Below are 25,720 nucleotides of genomic sequence, written 5' to 3'. Positions count from 1 at the left end.
ATATGTAACTGAGAAAAAGCTGCTCCACTGTCCAACTTTGAAGTGGAGGAAGGTGAAGGAATTGAGAAGAAAAACAGAAGAAGAGACAGACAGGGAAAATGGCAGAGAGAAAGAGAGACAGAGAGAGAGACTGAAAAATACAGCAAGAGAGTAAAAAATACAGCAAAACAGAGAAAGAGAGGGAAGAGAGAACGAGAGAGAGACAGCAGAAGTATTCCACACCGAGTTTCCATACAACCCCTCCCCCAATATATAACACAACCTCACAGCAGGCCTGAAACGAAATGATGACATCTCACTCACTCACTCACTCACTCTCTCTCTCTCTCTCTCTCTCATCATCTGCATCTCACAGCACTGATTCATTCGGAAGTCAGAAATCATGTGGCAACTGGCTAAGATGGAACATCTCTTAGCTCTCACAGTTTGACTCTGTATGTGTCTGGCCCATGTGCAGGGGAGGTGTGTGACAGGAATATAATTAACCTGGCACATTTTCACACATTTTCAGCAAAAAGAAAAATGTCAACTTTCAGTTCTCAAGAAAATAAAAACAGCGAAGAACTGGATCTCTCACACTCAGAGCATATTCAATTCAATATGTAGGCAATAAATTAAATAATGCAAAAACACCAGTTGAAACAGTTGTTATAATGAAGCTCAACAAAATGTCAACACTTGTATGTGTCCTTGCTATTTTTAACATTAATTGCGATAAATTTGTGTTGTGCCATTTTAAAACCACTTGTAGCTGAAAGGCAACACTATCATCACACTTAACCTGGCACAGTCAGCGGAATTGAGCCTCTAGTGGTTTATTCTGTCCTGTATCTCTATGAGCTTGCTACTGAGGAAGCCAAAGGAAGCCATCAACCCGCACTGCCTGTTTCAAACTGAAAACTATCAAGCTTTTCCCTTTACGACTAGCCCAGCTTCCAACCTGAAATATATTATATATAAATTCCAGAAGGCTTATTCCTTATTACTGTTACTTGCTGATACTTTTTTTCATATTCTGTCCTTCCCAGACACTTCAAGATCAAGGCCATTACCAGGTGCTCCTCTTTGTTTTCTGTGCAGGTGGTTTTACGGTGCTTGTGATGGATGCAGTCGCTCTTGCAAGCATGTAATCATCACTGCTATACATCATCTGCAAGAATTGAGCTGTGTGCTTCCTAGGTGTGCTAAGTGAGAATGTCCAGCAGGGTCTAGTGTCAGCTTTGATTGGCCCAAGGCCCCATGGACTGTGCTAAGATCTAAAGGGGGGGATTAAGATGAGCAGGGAGTGGCAACCAGCAGGGTGCAAAGGTCATGGTGAACCGAAGAGTCAGCGAGAAACATTCTGTCCACGCTGCTTTGCACCCGAAGCCTCAGGGTTAGAAGAGGGGTTGGAGGAATGGAGGGTTGGACGGAGGGCTGGATGGACGGAGGGCAGAGAAATAAGACAAGAAAGGTTACAGGAGCAATGGAATGAAGAACAGACAAAGCTAGAAGAAGAAAAAAGAGACAGGAAAGATAGATTTCAATTGCAAAAAAAAAAAAAATCTTAAAATGAGAAAGTATGACATAAAACAAAAGTCAAAAGAATGATCTTTGTGCAAACAATTAGATCATTTAGTTCGTGTATGTTCAAAACACATTTTTTATTTATTTTTTTGTTTGCAGCGTAGACAACGCGATATGAAGGAGAAAGATAAGTGGTGGAAAATTTGAATCCAGCAGTGGAGGTGTAGCGTGTGTACCGGCTGCAGCAACGGTGGGCTGGACTGGGAGAGCGCAGGGACAGAGCATTGGCTGGACAGTGCACCCACCGTGGCTGTTGCAGCGCGAAGTCTCCACCAGCCTGCTCCCCTGGTCGTAGCACACCACGGCCTGGTAGCGGTAGCCCTGGCCGCACTCCCTGCTGCCTTCATGCACACGCACACCCGGCAGGCCCGCGGCACCTGCCGGGCCCTCCAGCCGCCCCTCAGGCAGGATGCAGTCGGACCAGTTGCCCACAGGCTGGGCGTTGTACTTGTCACACGGGCAGTACTGCGTCTCGCTCAGCGGATACACCTGTCCGTTCTTGCACTTATCCTTCCTCTTGCTCCTCCCTGGAAGAAGAGGAGGTGGAGCGAATGAAAGCCATTCGGGAGGAGCGTAAGGTGGAGTGTGGCCTCCCTGCGGGTTGGGTCCTGCAACCAGCTTCAGGCTGCCTGGATCTCTGCTGGTGAAAGGCTTTTATTCTCGCTCCGCTCTGTGGAACGCTCGGATGGGTAAGATCGGTGCGAGACCAGAATTCGCAGTAAAGGTGTTTCAGACTTCGGGAACTTATACTTTACAATCTCAAGTCAGAATATATCTATCTTGAGGACAATCAGCGTCAATCAATGCCAGCGCTTAATTATTTGTCAGTGCTTAACAATGTTCAGAATCCAATTCAACCGACTATGTGAAGTGTATAGGGGACAATTCTTCACGGAACTACACTTTCCTGACATATTCGTGGGCAGACTGTTAGGAAGGTATTGCTTACCCACAAGAGCTCTCCTTCGCGTGCGCACCCCCACACAGTCAGCTGTGCAAGACGAGAACTTGGACCAGATGGTGAGCTGGCAGTCATCTCGGCATGGAAGCTGGCACTGCTGGCTTACAGCAGGCATGGAGCCGGCGAACTTCAGACACTGGTCTACGTCTGCTATAGAGCTGTCCAATTGCCGACAAGACACCGCTGTAGGATCACACCCACACACATGCACAGATTAACACACAATAGTTGGGTACATATACACATAGGTATACATTCATGCCCGTACACAATTGAGACAGGACTATGTGGCAGATTTCAGAGACAGGCAGGGGCGCAGGGCCAGAGAGATGTGTGAAAGGGTTCCACAGGACAACGTGGTTACATACGCATCTCTGAGTGGACGCAGAGAGCAGAGAAAAGCTGACAATGCTTCTGGCTGCACCGGCAAATCTCCACTATTCCCAGCATTTGGCTTTTTCTTACATCATATTCCTGAGCGATTCATTTCAAACTCACATGACAGCCAGAAATACTTCTGGTGTGATTGGATCCCTGAATAAGGAGCCTGTAATCCTTGCCAGCGCAGCAGCTGTGCTCTACAGCCTCAGAACTATGCTCCTTCATCCTATTCCTGCGGTCACGTGCATCACCTATTTTTTAATTAATTTTTTTTTTTTTTTTTTTTTTTTTACAAAGAGGCACTGCTCTACAGAGCAGAAATATTGCTTAAAAGGTTTTATAGAGCATTTCTAATGCTGAGCTGAGGTGATGTCCTACAGCGTAAATAGGGTGTCAGTGACACTCTGTTATCAGTGTCCACCAAACTAGTGGCACTTCAGGAACAGTCACCAGGGTCATTCAAGAACTGGGAGGTCAAACAGCCCATTGTGGTACAGCTCGTATTCTGCCATTGTGGATACAGACATAAAGATGCTTGCTCTAATGTCCTCCATATCATGATTTCTCAAATCTATGGAGGTTTTTGTTTGCAAGACTGATACATTTGGGACACTTTCATGCTCTGAGCCCGGAACATCTTGGACAGTAAGAGGATGAGATTTCTGCCGCGTCTCTACAGTACTGCGTGCTCTGTTCTGACCATATGTTCAAGCATACACAGTCTTGGCTATGAGGTTTAAGAAACAATCACTACAAGAATTTTAAATGTTCTGAAGATTCATATGAATTGTATTGAGCACAGGACAGCTTTATGTGGAGGAAAAACAGTGACATTACCAAACCACAGGGCATGATGTAACGACTTTCCCCAGGTGCATTCACTTTCCTAAATAATGCTATAAAAATGGATTTAGTTTCCCAAATAATTACTAATTTGTGCTGTTGAAACTATGCAAATAAAGAATGTGCCATATTTGAATGTTTGAGCAATCTGAGAGATGCCTGTCATGTCTGAGCTGCACAACGGTTTCAGGTGTTTGCCAATGTAACGATGATGCGGTTAAGATGTCGCACCTCTGGTCTGTAGCCCCACCCCGCACGTCTCCTGAGCCCCTTTGTTTTCCCGCCGAATGCTCCATGGCACCATCTGACACCGGCGCCACTTGTGGGTCTTCCACCTGCAGCCGCCATGGAGGAATAACACCATCGCGAATACTTTAAGCCATGCTGTGAGAGAGGAAGCTAATAACAAGTCTCTGTTCAGCAATGCCTGAAGAACCTAGCTGGGTTTCTGGTAAACACCTTCATGGTTGGCTTGCTTGGCCATATGAGCTGCCCCTCTTAGCAATATAAGGCCCAGACATCACTATTGCTCATGTTTGCATCAGCAGAGAGAGAGAGAGAGAGAGAGAGAGAGAGAGAGAGAGAGCAGCATGAGAGAGAATTATAGAGAGCAAGAGAAAGAGTGAGTGGAAGAGGGAGAGGGTGAGAGAGAGCTGGGGGCAATGTGTGCACACCTGTAACCAGGGCAGAGTGAGCTTAGAGGCAGACTCTCACACTCTCTCTCTTCATATAGCACCTCTGGACAGTCCAACCCACCGTAGGCTGGTCTCTGGATGACAATGCGGAAACGTGACTGCATGCTCTTCCGGCCACCATCCCCTAAAAGACACGACAGTCGGAGTCGCGCATCGAGAGTGATTAGGCAGGCTTGGGATGGCAGGCTGTTTACAAGAAGGGTACTTATGGAATACATGCTGCATTAGAACATTTAAATATTCGCAGTCTAAAGAATCTATAATTTCTTGCTTTTTCCTATGAACTGTAAGAATCACAGAGCACGAAAATTTCACCATATTGTCCATTATATCTCTATGAAATCTGGATGACTAATCCACTTACAAGAACAAAGCTCTCATCAGAAAATCTGGAATTGCTAACAGCTAGACAAGCAGATTGATGTCCTTCTGCCACACAGAGCATGCCAGACTATGAAAGGCTTTCTTATTGCACTATAAATCTCAGTCGTGTGTAGAGCACTGCCCCCCGGCTTTGGTGGAAAGTTGACTATCCGATTGACCTCATACAAGTGTTTTACCCCAAACCTGAAGCTGAATGGTTATGTGGCGTACCTGGTTCACAGGACACAGGACAGGCAGACCACTCACTGAATGGTGTGACTATACAGTCCTTCTTACAGGGCAATACGCATGGCCTCACAGATGGTGGACGAGGAGCTTCTGGGCATCTTAAACACACACACACACACATACACACAGACACACACACACACACACACACACACACACACACACACACACACACACACATTGGAAGACTAATACTGATTCATTGAATTCTGCATATATTTAAAAGGAAATAGTGACCAAACTATGTGGGATCAAAAACACAATAAAAAGGCCTTGAAAAAACTGATTAGTGCTTAGTACTTATCATGCATAGCAACACTGTAACAAAAAGCATGCAAAATGGCTTTTAGACTGTGTTTGTTCATAATCCTCAACCATCCATAATAGGATTAATTATCAGGTTTAGCTACTCCGTCATTTCTTCACACCACCTGCTTCACACATCAGAGCACTTTAAGAACCTGCAGCCTAACTGCCAGTCCTGAACTCAAGCACAGACATAACCTCCAACAACAATGTTATATTTGTATGAGAATCATATATCCGCGTTCAAAGTGGTGCAGATTAAAACAATTTACAGACACAGACGAGCAGTGCCGTGGCTTCTAAATTGGATGTAATGACACTCATTTCTGTGTAGGATTAAAGGATGGTTTCAACGTGACCACTTTCAGAGTCCCTGGACAGAATTAAATATAAGCCCCGACAGCAGCTTTAGCACAATCATCTTTCTCAGCAGTAAACTGTCGTTGTTCCCCGCTGTCTCTTGACCTCAGGCTATACATTCGCCAGCCTGAGGGACATTAGGCCGTTAAAACAAACTGCTTCCTTTAGCGTCATGTTCCACAGATTCTATCATTGGTTGATAATCCGCTTTTATCAGCGGCTTTTACAGCCTGGCGAGGTTTCCAAATGTGGGTTAGTTTATTATCCACGGAGTGCCGTTCTTGCCACTGCCGACCGCTGGATAAAGGGCGAACAGAGGCAAAACAACCAGGCCTATGGTAATCTGATCTTAGTCCGTATTATCCGGAGCTTTGACCTCATCTGCGGGTCCGTGTGCACATCTAATTGGAGAAAGCTTCGTGACCTAGCGGGATCAATTTTAACATTATGTTTCTAAGGCAGACCAGACCTTTTATTAGCATCATTCTTTCTGATGGGACAGACCACAATGCAACAGAGCTGCAGCAGCGGAACACCGATTTATTTTTAACACCTATAGATGCAGTAAATCTGTATCTTTGAGGCAAGATTGGGCAAATAAGCGTGAGTTGCTGCTGTACTACATCATGCAGACAGTGACTACAAGCTTTCTTAAAGTAAATAATCTCAAGGTTACGTAACGTTTCTTTCTTTTTAAGATAGGTAGCTTTGGACTTTTCGGTCTCATAACGGAAAGCGTGTTGGTTTATCAGTAATTCCATGCAACCCAACAAATTGAAAGCTCTGAGTAATTTGGACTAATATCACATTACCATAGGCCTGGTTGTTTTGCCCCTGTTCGCTCTAAGGGGCAGCAACAGGCTAGACAAACACAAAAATACGTTCGAATGGAGTACATGCGTGGTCTGTGTCCACTACAGCAGTGACCTGTAGTGACACTGTAAGAATTCTCATTCAAAAATAGACTTTGTGATGGAAACTTCCAAGGCATCAGAGTATACAGCTCCACTGGACTGAGGGCCAGTGGAACCCTACCGAGTCTTACAGAACAGTGCTATACCAGGGAGCAGACCATTTTAGTCCCACCTGTTGGAATGCTGGGAATGACCTGGGCCTGACTGAACCACCATAAACTGAAGATGATGACTAGGGCATGGAAAGCACCATGGCCAGGGTAATTTAATTCTCCTCAACGATATTAGATATTAATAAAATAAAACGGGATCCTAATATCTGTGCATGGCTTGTAATCTTTCCTTTGGAATCTTGCACCAAAAGTAGTTCACACATTTTGGAAATTCCAAAATATTAATTACTTGGCTACATCAACCTGCCATTTGTTTTTAACAATTTTTTAATAGGAGAAAAATGTCAATTCTAATTGATGGATTTCCTCACTGCATTGCCAAAACAGATCATTAGTACCACTTAGAACACTTGAACACCGCTGCTTCCTTAAGCACCTTTCTCAGAATGAGATTCCATTTCAAAGTGATATTATGAACATTCAAATGATAACAATATTATCTTAATAATTATTATTATTATTGTTAAATGTTATATCCACAAATGAAAATGGGGTGGTGCATTTCCTGTTTGTCTGCTTTTGGACAAAATGGCAACATTATTTGGATGATCTGGGTTTTTGTGAAATTGAAATAAATTGCTGAAATTATAAAATTACATTTATATTTGTATTGGCAAATGCCAATGACAGCAGCTTTAATACAAACTTTCTCTCTTTCTCTCTCTCTCTCTCTCTCTCTCTCTCTCTCTCTCTCTCTCTCTCTCTCCCCCAGATCTTTTTCCCTCTCTCTATTTGGGTCAAAATAAATGCCTTGCTGACAAGCTAACCATCACAAATTTCAGAGTGTGAAGGAAAAACATGATTCTTACTCTTCCTATCACTCGTCTGTGTGAAACATCAAAGGTGTGGGTCTGCAGGTTTTGTAGTTTCTCCTTCACAGAGACAGCGTGAGGGATAGGTGTGGGCCTGGCAGCCCGTGGCCCAGCTATGAAGCTATGGCCTTCTGAAAAAAGCCCAGGTCTGATGTGCCTCTATACATCTGAGGAAGTCTGAGGTACTGTGATTAAATGTTAGCTAAAACCTGGACCATCTGAGACACAGAAATGGCCATCTGCTTATAAAGAACCATGGTATGGGGTAATGCATAATCTTAAAGCATTTTGTCTCAGATACATGCTAGACTAATTCCAAACTACATTTTCTTGTATTTTAGGTGTTTTGTTTGTACAGGACATGGTGACTTCTGTTATTTTGTAGTGTTTAAATTGCATTAAGGAATCAAACCCACTTAATTGCTGCCATTATCATCAATGGAAAATTAAGCAGTTTATAAATGACTGGGATAATTAGCTAGTTTGGGTCTCCATGTTTATTCAGTTTTCCCCAGCCTAGTTTTGCCTGGAGTGAAGAGATAGGCTTTGAGTACAAATTGTCTCCTTCCTAAAGCAATCTATGCCTGGCACACACACACACACACACACACACACACACACACACACACACACACACACACACACACACACACACACACACACACACACACACACACACACACATTCTCTAGTGAGATGGAAACAAACTCAAACACAAATCTCATTACCCCATTCTAAGACTTGAATCTGGGACTACTCGAATATGGGGTTGATGTGTTCTTGGCCCTACTAATGAAGTCATCAGTCAAACATATCACAGTATTGCTAAGCGGTGGAAATGTATGCATTAAATCATCATCATCACAGTTTCAGCTGGCATAGTTTTTGCATGCTAGAACCATATACAAACATGAAAAACGACCTTTTTCTTACCAAGTCACATATCTTTCTTATTCAAACACTAGTTTCAAGGTACTGTATAAGGCTCTTAGTAAACAGGTGGCAGTTCCCAAGGCATTAGGCCCAAAGCTTTTCCAAAGGGGTCTCCTGCATTCAGTCAACGGAGGCTGCCTTAGGCAAAGGCCCCAGAAAAATGCATCATACATTTATTCAAACTTTGAACCATACATTGAATAAGACATCTTACTTTTTGGGGGGGACTTGGCCCACATTGACTTTGACGCAGATGACCTTGCGGGTCTGCATACCCGTTGGGCAGGATAGTTTATCCAGGCCAGAAGGGGCAGCCCGAGGGCCGATGGTAGTGGAGTTGAGTGTGGTCAGTGAGGGGTCCTCTGTGCATGGCCCCCATGGGCCTGTCTGCCAGTGGTACACCACACAGGCATGCTCGTTACAGCCCCTCACCTCCTGCAGGGTGCTGGCATTCGGACAGTTGGCACCTCCTGCAAGCACACGCACACGCACACGCTGCATTAGTGTCAGCTGTCCAACTGGAATGAGCTTTCAGCAGGCCTTCCACCATATTTGAAAGCCTGCTAGCAACCAGTGCCTGATTTAACACCTCAGAGAAGGTGCAAGACAATGTAGTTTGGCACAGAATCATCTGTAAATTGAAACTACGTTGGGAATCATAAAGCATCTAGCGTAATTAAGAAATGAATTTTTTTAGACATCTGCTGTCAGCACAGCATCACTACTTACTCCGTGTTCACCTCTAAATGATGGCGTGGACATACTCGCTGGGACTCCATGGCAAACAGCAAAGTGAGTCTGAAAAGGCCCTGGGCATGTCCGAATAACCGCAGACATTCCCCAGCTCCCCGGGGGATGGAGAGGCCCCGAGGGTGACATGAATCCCACCATGGCCATCCAGAGAAAGGTGATTGGCTCCCTAATAAGGAGGAAGCTCCGCCCACGAGCAAGGCTGGCAGCGAGCACTCTAGATAGTGCGACTCTGACAGCCGCATGCTCTTGCCTACAGCATGGGGCTGTATAAAGAGGCACAGCGTTGCGAGAAAACTGAAAATGCGGCCATCTGAATTGTTGGAGAAGAAGAGCAATGTTGCTCCCAGTTAGAACACTGTGTGTAACAGACTGGCAACTTTTTACAGCTGTTCTGTAGTTTTATAGCCATATGGCATTTGATGCAACGGCACATCGTGAAAAGAATAAGAAGGAGTAAAAGAAGGGTCCTTGCAGGCAGGGTCCAGTCACCAGTCTAAGCATACATTTGTCAACAATTTTTAATTTGTAACACTAGCATTGTTGAGTTCCCCCACCTCTGACCTTAACACATACTTATCCCATATTCATATAGAAAGAAGGGGGCAGAACACTGGTTCAGTCCCTCTGGAGGACAGGCAAGCTAACAGTCACAACGCAAGATGGTGGCGAGTCGTTCAAGTTTAGCTATCACTTGACACTGCCCCTGGTTCCCAGCATGCTGGGATTCATGTTACAGAGGCTGCTATGGCACTAGGTCTAATACTCCACCCTGTTCCGGTGAGAGCGCATGGAAAAGTGTAGAGTTTGCCAGACTGTTTTTGACAGCCTAGCCGCTGGCTAACTTAGCTTGGTGTCAAGGCTGAATTGCCAAGGTCTGTGGCTTCGGTTTGGTCTCTAACTGCATTCAGAATTTTGCGCTGAAAAAAGTTAGCTTGTTCCCAAGTTCCCGATCTGATATGATGCGTTACGGCATTTCAGGTGTGACCCAGAGGGCATTGCTCTGTGTTTTTCTTTATTTTTTTTTGAAATGTATGTTTGCAGTATAAATTTCAGTCCTCTGCTGACTTACTCAAATCTAATCTGAAAGTCATCCATAATGCATAAAGGGCTATCTGCCTGAATGACTGCATTTAATATCTGTCTCTTATATTAGAAGGCAAGGTGGATGCCTGCTGTATGGAGAAGGCAGCCAGCATAAACTTGCGATAACACATAAAAAGTAATGTTTGTCTTATTAAGGGGGATGCAACTCACAAGGGCACTTTTATGGAAATTGTTCCTTAAACAAACCCATTCAAGCAAATGATCTAACATTCGCAATGGTTATGGTCTACTGCACAGTGTGCTAGTATTACATTTTGGCTTTAGACAGTGATTCTTATGGATTTCAATAAACAAGGCTGTATACAAGGGCTATGTAGTGATAATTTCCACTTCTAAGAATACATTAGCCCCAAAACTCGAAAAGTATAGTCTATAACAGCACTCAGTCCACAGCAACACTGAAAAAGAGGAAAGAAATGTGCCAGAGCTCAGGAATCTTTGATTAAATTAGTTGGTTAAATGGTTAAATTGATCTATGTTGTAGAATCCTGACAAGTCATAAAACTCCTACATTTTACCCTCCATAATCATTATCCATGTCAGGACCACAGAGGTCACTGTGAAGAAAGAGACAACTGCACTTTAAAAGTTCTTAAAACTGTCAGTTCTGAAACTGCTGTAAAAACCCCCTGAGAACTTAAGACATTTACAGGTGTTGGGGTACATGGAGCTTGTGGATAAAAAGCAGCACCTAAAGACAAAATGAAGTCACCATTTAAAGTTACGCATAGGTGGCTTTGGAGTTACCTTCTCTGGCATTGTAGGCCAGGATGGCCCTAGTTCTCATCTGCTTGCCCTCTGTTGTTTTGCTTGAGCAGGTCTGAGAACAGGTGGACCACGCTGTCCAGGGGCTGAGGACGCAATCTTTAGGGCAGGGGACCACACAGGGCACAGCAACAGGGATGTCATCCTCATTACACAGCTCTCTGCTCACCTCCTTACCTGCACACAGAGCAACATGAAGTGTTCACAAGTGATGGCGGATATCGGTCATCAGGTTAGGTCCCCCCAATTGGCATATTATATGGGATTATATTATACTGGGAAAAGGCCTCCTGTGATTCTATGTACGTGGAGCAGCAAAAAGCCAAACATGGATACATGCTGGGTCACGTGGCGGGAAGCATGGTCTTTGTATTGCACATGGCGTCAGGCCTAGAACGAAAACAAGCAAAACAACTCCCACACACAAGTGGCAGGAAAAAAAACATCCAGTGGCACAACAAAAGCTCAAACTGCTATCTCAGTGCTGGCGTTAGGTGTGGCAAAAACAGAGTGTGAGAAGCACGTTGCTGTCGAACTGAGCTAAATCCAGAGTGAATCCATGCAGAACGCCCGCCTACATCTGTATGTGTTGGTGTGAATTATATTCTTAATCAGGGGCTATAAATAGAGAAAGACATATACTGGAAGCTCTCACGGGTTGCAGAAAAATGTACACTTATTTAGAATTCATGTCCTCTGCAGGATGTCTCTGCAGACATCATGCACACTTCACGCACACGCATAATGAATCAGTAAGCTAAATACTCTTTTACTTCAATTTTATTCTACTGTTTAAAAATAAGTAAAAAACAACAGAATCCTTGATTTTTTTTTCCCTCAACTTTTCTCCATGTAAACTTCAGGTAATAGTAATATAGTACTGTCTCGATTTAAACAATGAATCAAAAGGAGAGGAAATTAGGACAAGACAGATGAGACAAAAGTGGCCAAATCATGCTCTGAAGAGCACAAAAGCCAAAAAAAAAAAAAAAAAATCAAAGCAAGTGAGACTGTTGCAAAGCTTTTTTTTATTGATGACAGTGATGCAGCTGTATCGATTGGTGCAATGGAGCGTGCCCATTTGCGTTCTCCATAAATGCCTGTTCTCAGAAAAAACATGCCCCACCCCCATTTAAAGAGCAAATTAATGAGAACTTAGATGTGGTTGTAGTGCAGAAGTAAACAGAGTCACATCACCACAAGACTGTGGGTCTGAATCCCATTATGGGAGACCCAAAGGAAAAAAGTAGAAGGCAAAAAGATTGCAGGTTCTAACAGCAAAGGGCCTTCCACAGTATTCATAACTAAGAAAGTGTGGCTTGTTTTACGATGATATAGTGATATAAAAGCATTCACTTTTGGTGCAGGGTTTTAAAAACCCTTTTAGAGCCAGACAGAAATGTTCCATGACGGTTCAGTATCGTTTTAAGAGTGTACAAGGCTTTCGAGAGAGTCTCCAGAGACGTGTTAAACTTGAGGGAGTGTACTGAGAACCAATGTGTGTGTGTGTGTGTGTGTGTGTGCGCGTGTGTGTGTGTGTGAGGGAGAGAGAAAGCAAAAGAGATACACAGACAGAAAGATGAGGATGCACTGAGGATAAAGGAAAAGTAAGAGCAGAGATCTGACGGAAACCTTTAGCAGGTCTGATGAACACTTCTCAACACAGCCCGCTGTTCCCTAGTCAATGTGCCATAGCTAAGGGAAAAATCCATTCTGTAGGCAGAATGAGAAACTAGTGTTATCTGTTCCCACACAATATATATGACCTTGGCTTAGAGTATCTTCCACAACCTCACAGTGGCTGTACGAACAGGCAGCTTTGCTTCTGGCTGCAATTAAATGACTTGACTTCAGTGCTGACACCAAAACAAAACATTTCCAGAGACACTGAAGGGGAAAGAACAGCTCCTTTGGAGAGAGTGAACAAGATAGTGAACGTTTGGAGAGAGTGAACGTTTGGAGAGAGTGAACGAGAGAGCAAACGTTTGGAGAGAGTGAACGTTTGGAGAGAGTGAACAAGATAGTGAACGTTTGGAGAGAGTGAACGTTTGGAGACAGTGAACGTTTGGAGAGAGTGAACAAGATAGTGAACGTTTGGAGAGAGTGAACGTTTGGAGAGAGTGAACGAGAGAGCGAACGTTTGGAGAGAGTGAACGTTTGGAGAGAGTGAACAAGATAGTGAACGTTTGGAGAGAGTGAACGTTTGGAGACAGTGAACGTTTGGAGAGAGTGAACAAGATAGTGAACGTTTGGAGAGAGTGAACGTTTGGAGAGAGTGAACGAGAGAGTGAACGTTTGGAGAGAGTGAACGTTTGGAGAGAGTGAACAAGATAGTGAACGCTTGGAGAGAGTGAACGTTTGGAGACAGTGAACGTTTGGAGAGAGTGAACAAGATAGTGAACGTTTGGAGAGAGTGAACGTTTGGAGAGAGTGAACGAGAGAGCGAACGTTTGGAGAGAGTGAACGTTTGGAGAGAGTGAACAAGATAGTGAACGTTTGGAGACAGTGAACATTTGGAGAGAGTGAACAAGATAGTGAACGTTTGGAGAGAGTGAACGTTTGGAGAGAGTGAACAAGAGAGCGAACGTTTGGAGAGAGTGAACGTTTGGAGAGAGTGAACGAGTGTTTTTTCATGGAGTCAGATTTCTGTTTGATGAAGGTTAATTCCGAGTGTTATCAAATGTTTAATCACATTTTATATATTACCATACTTGTCAGTTTAAGGTATCCATAACTCTTATTTAGTTGTAGAACATGCAATCAGACTTTGGGTATATCATATTTTCTATTACTCTATGTGTTGTAAAAAAATCAAACAGATGTATTAAAATCTGAAAATTTGAACATGTTTCAGTGCTTAGTAGGAATGATATTATATATGATATAATTATATATGATATAATAGGATAATGGTGGTTTTGGCACCAAGATCTGCATATGACATTCAGTGTTTTGAATACGTGTCTCACCATGGTTGTTGACGCAGAGGACCTGTGGGAGCTGGGTCCCTGGCCCACAGTACATGTCGCCATTGGGGACACACTCCTCCAGTCTAAGTAGTCTCCAGTTAAAGCAGCTGGGCTCGTCACACGGAACAGCCTCCACCAGGTGAGGACAGCTTCCCTCTCCGCCTGTCGGGTAGTTTGTGATCTTCCGCCGTCGAAATTTGAATCCTGGATCCAGTACACATAGAATATGGATGGTGATGAATCTTTTGATGGTTTGGCTTTAGCTCTGGAGATGGAGAGTCAAGGTATAAGGATCAATGCAAAGTCAGTGCAGAAATGCTTGACCTCAATCTTACCGCTTAGGTTTATGAGGAAACCTCCACATTTACGCTCATTATGGGAGAAATCTGCTGTCAGCATAGGTGAAGGATTGGCTGTAAATTTATTTATTAATTTTAAGGCTTTCATTGCACTCCATTTTCTTGACTTCATTCTGGTTGCTTTTTAACATTAAGCATGATATCACTCATTTAAATAATGTGAATAAGGGTATGCAAAATGAAAATATGAAACACTGATTGGTATACCAAAGGAAAGAATGAATATTAATAACTGCATTCACTATCCTCCAGAGTGCTGAACAAAATACATAGAAGAATGTCAGGAAGTGCATAAAAACTGTTATTTCACAGCTTTGAACTTTTTCTGGGGAGAAGGTGAAGATTGGTCATTAAGTTCCCATACGCTAATATTTCTGACAGCACCACTGAGTAGCACATTGAACTTGCCTCCAAGAAAATTCTCATGTCAGTTACCTTTTAAACAGCCAAGCGTGTTCAACAATGCTTTGTTGATTAAGACTACATGGAGAAGCAAGCTGAATATGCTTATGCCTAGAAATAAAATGCATTCAAACTAATATGTTTGGTGGTGCAGACACCACCCATGTGATTAGAAATTTGGATTTCTTAGAAACTCACTGCAGGTGTACAGCTGGAGACCGTAGCTCTGTCTGCATGCACAATTTGTGTTAGCCATCCTCCAGACACTGACTTGTGCAAATATTCCAACTGCTGCACCAGCCAAAGCTATACCAGCGCTACACTCTACTGTATCACTCCCATGTCATTACACCGCTGTGCTAAGAAATGGTCCACTGTCTAAATAACACCTGTTCAGCACTGGGCGTGTGGTCCGAAAATCAGGCAGAACATGGCTGACAAAGTGTGTGTGTCAATAAATCACAACTATAAAATCTAAATGCCTAATATAAATGGTCCATGTGTGTAGGTGCAATCAAAACGTACATGTTTGGTGACTGTGTTCTGAGGCTGAAGCGATACCTTTCTTTACTGTTTGGTCATCGCAGTTTTCAAAGGTGCAGGGGCCCCAGGCCCCCCAGGGAGAGACCTCACACTCGATAGGACATGAGAGACGACACAGCTGGCTGGTACTCAGTACTGGCCCTGCACACAGCTGTCTGTCCACAGGCTGCCATGCTGAAGGGCACACACACACACACACACACACACACACACACACACACACACACACACACACACACACACACTTTCCATTATACCATGATCACGGATGGACATGTAGATGAAACATGTTGAGCGATTACAGCTGCAAAGGCTGCCGAAGTGTATGTCTGTATTAATCTCTTTCGCAGCTCAGAAGGGCTAGCATCTGTTCCCTACTACACAGCAGCAGAGAGAACAAGCAGAAAAACAGGGTCATCAGTGAGAATAAGAATAGCGCACTCTTTAACACGGGAGAAAAAAGAAAGACAACAGTCAGAAACACTGACGACAGTGCCATCCGCAGAGGTACGACACAGGGTTTTCTCTGCTAATGCTCCTGATTGAGAAGCCTCTGTGCTGAACAGATGACAGGCCGACTTCAAACGGCAGCCCAAACACTGCCACGCTGACGGGCATGAGAAACGTGCTTGCCCTGAGGAGTGCTTCGCTCCAAATACGTGTCCTCCACTTGAACAGGTTCAGAATGAGTGGCCGCTGGATTCATGCAATCTCCTGAAATAACCAAATTATGGAAATCTAAGTCAACAGGGAAAAGGATGTTCAAAGCGACAGGGCATGCTAACTGCTTTGTCTCTGCACATTCCTGGAATTAATGGAGCCAAAAGTCATAACTAACACATGGAGATTGACTTATCAAAGGCTAAATTAACATAGCACTTCACACATTGTACGTGTTTACCCTGCCAGATGGTCTAAACTCCCCCTACACAGTGAGTGTATAACCAATGCTCTAGAGCTGTGTAAATAATCACACACAGAACACACAGGCTGAGTGTAACTGTACCAACACAACGCTGTCCATTCAAAATGTTCTCATGTTAACTCTGCTTAAGTCCAAGAAAGCAACCGCTTGATGCAATGATGGCCAAAATTACTTTTTGTGACATTCAAAAACTGAACTAATTATAGTGGGTTACGACAGTCAAAGCAAGGGCAACACTAAAGCTGTTGAATGGCTTCAAATATCTAACAAGAAAATAAACAGGTGCATTCACAACACCCCCTGGCACTAATACACAACTAATCACCGACACGAGCTGCCTGGGGCTGCCTTATCTGACATTCCTGATCATTCTCACACACCCGCATACTGCCCAGTGACGGTCTGTGCAGAACTAATTACATTAACTGCTGCCTCAGCCACACTTGCTGAGGAACACAGAGAAAAAGATCCCAATTTAGAAGCAGATATGTTGGCAAAGGCGCAATGGAGCATCTGGACTAATTGAACTCACTATAGCCAAACAAAGGTGTACTATCCCTGTCAGGGATGGAGAATAAGTGATTGTAAACAGAGTGATTCAAAAGAAAACCTCAGAAGAGAGGAGGGTATAGGCTTATAAACCACTCAGTCATAACCTAAATGATCAATAATCAGCTAAGAGTTGTACAGAGCAATGAGAAAAAATAAGTTTAGCTCTTTTTTATTATCCCAGGAGCTGGGACTCAGACTGCTTCCAATCATTTCATAGATGGTTATGGAAGTGATCACGGGTCAAGGCTGTCATAGGAGGTGCCTATATGTAGATTTATCCATCAATTAATTCATTTCCTAATGATTAAAAATTGATTTATCAGCTGGACAGTTAACTACTGAGTGGCTCAAATGGGCTCCCATAGCAGAGAGGGGATTTCTGTGTACTAAGGAGCTGGTAGTTAAGGTGATAAAGTTAAGGTGTTCACTCCACCTTACATGTGATTTCAAATGTGCTAGACAGGAGGGGTGAGGCATTAGGCTCCAGGCTTCCCTCAAGCTGGCCTTCTACAACACAGAAGATCTATCGCTAACAAACTCAACAAGCGCAGTGTGGAAGAAACTACCTTAGAGAAAGAGCATGCCTAAGAGCAATAAACATTCTATATACAGGAATCTCACAGGGCCATGTGGGATAAACCTGCCATGTACAACAGCTGTGTCCCAAGCATTGTTTAAGATGTTTAAAGTCATTATTATCTGCTTTCACATTTCAAAGTTATGTAAAATGCAGGTGGTGCTCTCCACTGATAATTGAATGCCACACCCCAAAATCTTAAAATGGTTCTAAAATGTTAGCAGAAACCACAGGAGGTGTCAACAGTGTGAGGGCTCTTGAGAGAAGAATACAATACTGGCATCACTTTCTAGCAAGTGCCCATAAGGCAACATGTTCCTGCATGTCATTCACATTCTGGCAAGTCGTTCTCTCTTATGGATGGCTGTGCTGCTCCTGTGACACTGGTACAATATACATCGCAGCACAATTCCACAGAGCCGCCCTGTGTCCTAGTCCCCTGTTCCCCATCTGTTCTGGTTATCGTGATAAAGCGACAGGACCCCTGCACTATGTCAATAAGTCACACTCCCCCATACATATATGCACACAGCCAACTAGTACCAACCACAACCAGCCTCTTCCGACCAATACCAGCTGCCGATCCCCCCCCCCGGCAGCGATGTCTTCTGCGGTGATTACACGCCTGCTTCCGCCTTTAAGAAGTGCCAGCTCTAAGGCAAGATCATGGGTGTGTTCTGAAAGGTCTCTCTTCACAGTTATGAGGGAATGTGCGAGAGAAGTCAAAAAGAAGGGTTGGGGAGAGAGTGACAGAATGAATCAGGAAAAAAGTGAGAGATGGAAAAGAAGAGGAAATAAGAGAGAAACAAGAAGAGGCGGAAAAGATTGAAAGAAGAAAAGAAAGGAGAATGAAAAACAGATAGAGGCGCGGAAAAGAGGAATGGAAGGAGATAACGTGATAGAGAGAGAGAGAAAGGGAGACAGAAAGAAAGGTAAGGAGTGACAGATGGAGGGAGATAGTCATGGAGGGAAACAAAAATTAGGTCTTTTTCTAGAATGCGTGCCACTAAAAGGAGGTGGCTGTATGTAGGGAAGCGCTGATGCAATCCGTATGAAAATGTGTGATTTCCTATTCACGTGAGTGGGTGGATGGGCAAACGGCGGTGCTCATTTTGTGTGCTCAGAGCCTTATTCTCCAAGAAAGCCAGGAATAAATCCCTGCAGGTCTAAGCATTCTGCCAGAAATACACCTGCTTTTGATGCATTTTACTACTTTGTGGTAAATGACATATCACAAACAAGAATCGCAATAACTTAATTGTTTGTCCTTCTATCCAGTTTACTTTACTATTAATTCATCCACCACTGATTTAAGATAACCACGTTAGGCCGTGCAAAGTCCATATGCAGATATCTCATAACTGCTGTAGAATTTAATGATATCAGTGTCTCAAATGTGACAGTATCACTCCTAACGATGTGCACATTGTAACCCAGCTTTCACATGCAGCCTAAGTCCATTGGGATCTGGAGGCGTGGCTTTGTACCTGACTTGTCTTGGTTGCTGCTCAGGTCGGAGAGCAGTTCCTCATTTGCCTGGACACAGTACACCTCCCTCACTTGCAAGCCACCCCCACACAAGCCGGTCTGGTTTCCACGACGCCGGTCCTGCTGGCTGAGCAACACATCCACGCGACACTCACCCCACTCTGTGGTCCTCCAGGCATAACTGTTGGGGGCATGTGACAAAAGCCCAAAAATTTTTCCTGACATATAACATTTACATATTTCATTTACATATTGCATTTACATATTACATTTCATCTCTACTGCAATTCCTGTGTATAAACATGACAGTTTATTTTTACAACCCTCTTATCCACAGCAATTGATATTTTTCAGTATTGTAAATATATATTTATATTTTTCAGTTAGTACATGTGCCACCTGGGCATCAAACCCATGACCTTGGTGTTACCATTGCCAAGGCTTTTAATATACATTAGTATTTTAAATGCACTTGGAAAAACAACTTGTGTAAACACTTCAGTGAATACAGCATCAAGTGATATACATGCATTGATATATTAAAAATACACAAAATATCCAAATATCACCTGGTCAAATCCATCATGAAAGAAGCTGAAAGTGTGGCACAATTGTGCAGAAACAAGACAGGTTACCATCAGTCAATGAATACACGGGAGTTCCCGTGAGGACACAGGGATTACCGAAAAAGATATGGAGCCTATAGTTATAACTAATCTAATAATCTCAGTGCAGATGGTATGTTGGTTAAGATATCCTAGCAGGGTTAATTTAATTTAAGCACTATTCAACAAAAGCTGATTCAGCCTTATTTATAGAGTACTTTCCTACTGCAATTGCCCTTATTTCAATAGGTCATTTGCTACAGGTTCATAAACCATGTCAGGAGACATTCATTGTAGAATTTACAATTTCAAAGTGTTATTTTTTTCTCACAACTGTCCTCTGTGCAGGTCATCTCTAGTTCTTATGATCTTCTCTGTGCTATTATGCAGTGCTGCTAACTGGTTAGAAAGCTATTGGCTATTATTATTTCTTGGCTGCAGTTCAGCACCAGGGGAGAGTGCTGGTATCCTTTTCTTGCTCCTTTGCATTCATAGCAGCCTACCAGCACATTAGCCAGACTGACCCATTTTCCCGTTTAGGCTCTGAGTAGTATGCGTTAAAGGTACACTCCACCCTAAAATGCTAAAGGCATTAGTAAGGAGCCATTTAACACTGTAGAATTAACAGTGCGTCTTTGTGCTAACTGTTCCTGCTAGTTCTTATTCAGCACTAGTTATTCCAGCACTTTGGGGTACAGCAGTGTGCTTTATGTTCACTGATCATTCTAATTTACAAAAGGTCTTTAGAAAATGGAATGGCCAGTGGTCATTTCACACTGATTTTAAAGAAAGAGTTTGTATTCCTGGCCATCACATCTTTGATCAGCGATGGGGAAACTGCTGCTAATGAAGCTGACCCTGTCTTAGAAACGCCACTCCGGTGGGAAAACGGAAAGGGTGAGGTGCGCTTCTTTATCTGCACACTCACGAGATTCTGAAAGGTAGGAAAAGCATTTAGAGCTGCTACTAGCAACCCAGTTGTGCGGCCCTGACGTTCTGTCCCTGAGGGCCGTCTCTGTGATGAGAGGAGGAACGTGACCTCCCCTCCCAAACCAAGTGCTGTTTGTCTCTAGACCCAGGGCTGGGCTCTGAGCCCAAGGCTCTCGCCTCCTCCCTTACGCCATATGTTCTCTGCATCACTCCTCTTGCGCCCGGTGTGTGGCGGCTGGCTGAGGGTCAACTGGCACCCGCTGTGGGTGAGACACCCGATCGAGCTGCATCGTGCTTGTGTGTGTGTCCCAACACTGCGTGGCTGTTTTATGGCGTGTTGTGTGTCAGCGGAGAATGCTGGAGAGACTCCAACCTGCTGCCACAGACTGTCATAGACTAGGGGAGTGCCCTGTAAATCTCACGATGTACTAGTGTGCAACATTTAGTGCTTTTAAGAGCATTTCCATGGAAACCGCTGTCCACGGTTGAATGACTGGTCATGAGTGTGAGTACAACGAGCTTGAAATAACTATATAAAGCAAATCTGTCTCTTATGACAGATTTGACAGTTTTGCTCATATGTGAGAGTGCACATGGAATGGAATAACACTGAACACCAATAAAAAAGTAAATTGTATAAAAATTTAAGATTCCACATTTTTGTCACTGCTAAGCATGATGCTCCATCCACTCTTCCGTGGACTTGCGGTGTTGGGCACTTACGTGGCACAGGGTGGAACACTGTCTCCCAGGGGCTCGCAGGGCTGTCTCTCCTCCAGTAGGGGGCACTCTGCGCGTCCACCCACAGGGAGCTGGCGAAGCTGCCTGCTGCGGCTACGGGTACCCTTTGGAGTGCTGGGGTCAGTGCATGTCTTCGAGCAGGGACCCCACTCAGCCCACTCACTCAACACGCAAGCCTTGGGTACAAGGCAGGACTGGTGCAGATCTGGGAGACTCCAGTGGGGGCAGTGGCTGCAAAGAGATTTTACGTTTTGCTTTGATGTATGGATTTACGTACATACCTACGCAATTTTCCTTTTTAGCCTTTATACATTAGTTACAACAGCGTCTTGGTTTTGTAATCCGCATACTGTTTCAAAGTCTGTGGTACATGATTTAAAACTAGATTTACTATATATTTTTTATTGTTTCATGCTTTAAGTGACGCTGGGCTTGAGTTGAATTGGCCTGACGCTCATGAAAAATGTTAAATTATCAGTTATAATTCATGAGAACGTGCCATTTAAATTTCCAATTTCGTACTAACACCATGCAGCCCCTGAACAGTTAATCGATCCGAATGTCAAAACGACTGTTAACCGTAGTCAGCACGCTCAAGTTACCAGAAGTACTTATTTGCCAAAATTGACAATAATAATTAGCTGGGCTTCTAAAGACCTTTCAGTGACCAGTAATTTGATGCAGAAAAAAAAGAAGCATTTTCTCTTTGTCTGTCTCAGTCGTCTCGAGGTAAAGCCGCTGACAAGCAATCAGAGCTAATTACAGGCTGCGCATATCCACTCCAGCTTCATTTAGCAGCCTCCCTTACAGGCGACTGTACTATACTGCGTATAGTATACGGTAGTGTACCGTAGAATACAGTGCTGGTGACAATAGCCCGCGATTGGCGATCGTTAGACTCCAGCAACAAAAGGCAAACGAAGTCGTATTAGTTTGACGTTCTTAAACGTGGTTAAAGATAACTTAGGGAGTAAAACAACACAGGGAGTACCGGAGAATCGGTTATTCTCTCTGCGGCGGACAATTGGGGGAAAAAATCAATTTTATACAACAAAAAAGTTACCATATTCTATAACTGAAAATACTCGCAAAAGATGAGAAACCTGATGAAAAATAAATGAAAAAAACTTAAATACACGTTACACGTGACAACAGCTGCCATTTGGATATTTGTTCATTAGCTAGATGCCTTTCAGGATATCGCATCTCACTGTTTGTGAGCGATACATTCCGCATCGACACCGAATCTTAAGGCAAACGAGCAGACGCAGTGAAGCACATGAAAAGCGATGGAAGCGGAGCGCTTCGGAGGACTACTGGCAAGAGCAGCACAGCTACTGCTTCAGAGGAAAGGGTGTTCCACTTTTCAGAAGTGGCAAACAACTATGAATATTTTAGAGGCAGAAATAAACAAGTCAAAGATTAAAATTTATGCTTCTGGGAGCATGTAAATTGTCTAATGGCTCCATTCGATATATCATGCTGATATATATATATATATATATATATATATATATATATATATATATATATATATATATATATATATATATATATATATATATATATATATATAATTACTAGATATATCGAATTATCGGATGGATTCCGCACATGATAACATCTGAATTTGACGTACTATGTAACATACCATGTAACTTATGTAAGCATTTAGCTATGAGGGCAATTTGATAGCACTGCTTCCATGATCTAAATTGAGATTTCAGTGATGTAAAATGAGAAACGTGATGTTTAATATGTGTATGTGTCTTCTGGAGGGCTGCAGCTGAAAATGAGCTTCTGTGCATCCTATTGTTCAGTGAGACTTGGGCATATCAAAAACTACATGACTTTTACTTGATTTAAAACTGTGGCCTTTCAAGGCTTCTTTTAACAATTAAAAAAATTCTGTCTGTAAAAGACCGATTTGGTCCTTTGTTTTGTTCATCTCCATACAGTCTAGTTAGAGGGACCAGTGCTGAGGTCTAGCCATAGCAAGGTTTTACCATGGAATGTAGGGTTTGTACCTGCATAACAACAAACAGCACAATCTGGGATCATGTAGGCTGATATGTGGATGGTTAAAGGTTAAAGTGTTGTCACTTTCGTTCTCCACATCTTTTCCCACTGTTCCTGTACCTAGAAACATTCTGTGGGAAAGGCTATCTGTATAATCTCTTTCTAATGACTGCTATGAGGCTGAGGAATTAGTTTTTTCTTTCTTATTAAATTTTTTTATATTGCTGGCTAAGATTTAATTTACATCAGGGTGGGAATAGAAATGTCAACAATGCAGTGGAAAATAGACATCTGGAAAGAGGGAGTGCTCAACTCTGACAGCTTGGCAGATAGAGATAGAAGGGGAAAAGCGTAGAGTGTGGAGCAATTGTCCCTTTTCTGTCATCCCCAGACAGAGCAGCAAAAAAGAGCTCTTCAGTATACAGCGCTGGAGCATCTGAAGATGCCCTTAGCTCCAGTAGACTGGAAGGCAGAGCTAAATAAATTGCCCACTAGGGAGGTTTCCTTGTCTCATGATGAGCTTGTTAAATCATGCTGAACATTTGGAGTAGAAGAGGAAAAAAAACGAGTGATGCTAATTGACCAGTAATACAGTCCTCTTGCTCACCTGAGCATCACAGTGCTGCCGTTGCGGTGCACACAGGCCACCTGCCGCTGCTGGAAGCCCACCTCCACATTCCACAGGTCGCTGTCCGGGCGGTTCAGCCGGTTGCGGTTCCTCTTGCTCTTGATCAGCTCGCGTGTCTCTGGGTCCCGAGCAGTATCATGGCCCTTGCCCTTCCGGCGGCGGGCCTGGCGGGCAGCACGGCTTGCGGGCTGGCTGGAGGTAGGGGAGGGCGTGGGGGCCAGGGTGCACACTCCCCAGGCGCCCACGCGCAGGCTGAATGCTGCCTCCTTGCTGTCGCAGGTCCGCGGTGCACACGTGCGGAACTCGGTGAGGTTGGGGCATGGCAGGCCGCCAAACTGCGGCGGCGTCAGCACGGATCGCGCGCGGTTCTGAAGGCCCAGGCCGCACGTCTTGGAGCAGGCAGTCCAGGGACTGAAGTACGACACCACACAGTCACGCGGGCATGGGATCAGACAGGCCTGCTCCAGGAGCGGCCGTGGCTCAAAATACTCGCAGATGGTGTCGGTGGCGAGGGAGCCGTCGGACCTCAGAGCACACCTAACCTCCCGTGTCTGGATTCCCTCCTCGGCCTGCGAGCAGGTGACCGGGTGCTCGCCGGCCGAGCGTGGAGCCACGGGCATGCACCGACCCCAGGTGCCCACTTGCCAGTCATACAGCTCACGGTGCCAGTCACACACACGGAAACAGCTCTGCTGGTTGGCGGGACGCACTCCCTGGAGGCAGTTGGTAGGCAGCGTGGTCCAGCCCTCCACATGGGCGCACCATACTGCCCGGCTCTGACTGCCACCCAGGCCACACTCGCTGCCCATGCACCTCCCCCACGGCCCTGAAGATCAGCAGGGGGCACAGAATGGGACCATGAAAGTAGTACAGGAAGTACAGAGTACAGAATGAACACATAAAAATCCTAAATTTCTACATTTAGGAAAATGAAAAAGCTCATAAAAAGACTCTCCCACTCCACTAAGCAGAAAAGTTTAAAACAGCGATTATATAAGGACACCGAAACTAGATGGTTAATACAATGCAGCAAAGTCGACTTTACAGCTGTTATTGTTGCTATAACTGAAGACTGAAATTAAGATCCTTTATATGTGAGATGTTCACGTCACTGCTATTTGTTTACCTCTGACAAAGTTACAAATAAGTTCACACAAGTCTACAACAGTTGTAACTAATTCAAAGTTTAAATCCAAGCAATTAACCTCCTTAACTTCAGGCTTGTTGCTTATTTATGAAACTGCAGGCTTATTATTCAGTAACTATGCTGACTTAGTAGTAATTACATTGTTACTTCATTAGAACACTAATATAGGTGAGTAGCTACAAGAGTTACAAATGAAAGCCTGGTCACCCAAAACCTGCAGCTCTGTGGAGTGAAAGGGGGTGAAATTACAGTTGATTTCGCTGGACCTTGCTGATTCCTCTTTTGGCTTTGTTAATAAAATAAAGCTGACTGTGGATGTTTCACGGGAGCTCCTAATACATCCTGAATGCTGAGTGAGTAAGCAGCTGAAATATGTTACGCTTTAATTAAGGCCTGTTACTGTTATTGTACAGCAGAAATGTGACTTCAATTCCGAGCACGGAACAGGCAGGAGGAGGAAAAGCTTTGGAGAGCACATCAGACCTTGCTCTTCACAATGTTTCAAGGCAGCCTAATTGCTAAGTTGCATCCTAATTGCTAAGTTGCATCCTAATTGCTAAGTTGCAGCCTAATTGCTAAGTTGCATCCTAATTTCTAAGTTGCAGCCTAATTGCTAAGATTGCTGGTCTGTGACAGTAAATATGTTTTTTTTCGTCA

The 25,720-nt window shown here is 43.9% G+C and overlaps 1 protein-coding gene across 2 annotated transcripts in view; it reads right to left on the bottom strand.

Annotated features, from left to right (window-relative positions):
- Positions 1 to 25,720, bottom strand: part of thsd7ab (thrombospondin, type I, domain containing 7Ab) — a 69,505-nt gene that overhangs the window by 19,230 nt on the left and 24,555 nt on the right. For both annotated transcript variants that reach the window (XM_027014309.3, XM_081719320.1), the window contains exons 2-13: positions 23,896 to 24,742; positions 21,252 to 21,500; positions 18,993 to 19,174; positions 15,470 to 15,625; positions 14,148 to 14,351; positions 11,161 to 11,355; positions 8,771 to 9,026; positions 5,041 to 5,156; positions 4,426 to 4,570; positions 3,983 to 4,086; positions 2,516 to 2,710; positions 1,812 to 2,093 (exon numbers count right to left, since the gene is read on the bottom strand). In XM_027014309.3, the coding sequence (XP_026870110.2) occupies positions 1,812 to 2,093; positions 2,516 to 2,710; positions 3,983 to 4,086; positions 4,426 to 4,570; positions 5,041 to 5,156; positions 8,771 to 9,026; positions 11,161 to 11,355; positions 14,148 to 14,351; positions 15,470 to 15,625; positions 18,993 to 19,174; positions 21,252 to 21,500; positions 23,896 to 24,742 (2,931 nt within the window). The remainder of the gene's footprint in view (positions 1 to 1,811; positions 2,094 to 2,515; positions 2,711 to 3,982; positions 4,087 to 4,425; positions 4,571 to 5,040; positions 5,157 to 8,770; positions 9,027 to 11,160; positions 11,356 to 14,147; positions 14,352 to 15,469; positions 15,626 to 18,992; positions 19,175 to 21,251; positions 21,501 to 23,895; positions 24,743 to 25,720) is intronic.

The sequence above is a fragment of the Electrophorus electricus genome, chromosome 1 (genome assembly GCF_041902795.1).
Source record: "Electrophorus electricus isolate QZ-2024a chromosome 1, ASM4190279v1, whole genome shotgun sequence".
Taxonomy (NCBI): domain Eukaryota; kingdom Metazoa; phylum Chordata; class Actinopteri; order Gymnotiformes; family Gymnotidae; genus Electrophorus; species Electrophorus electricus.
The sequence above is the reverse complement of the archived record's forward strand: the minus strand, read 5'-3'. Positions and strand labels throughout refer to the sequence as shown.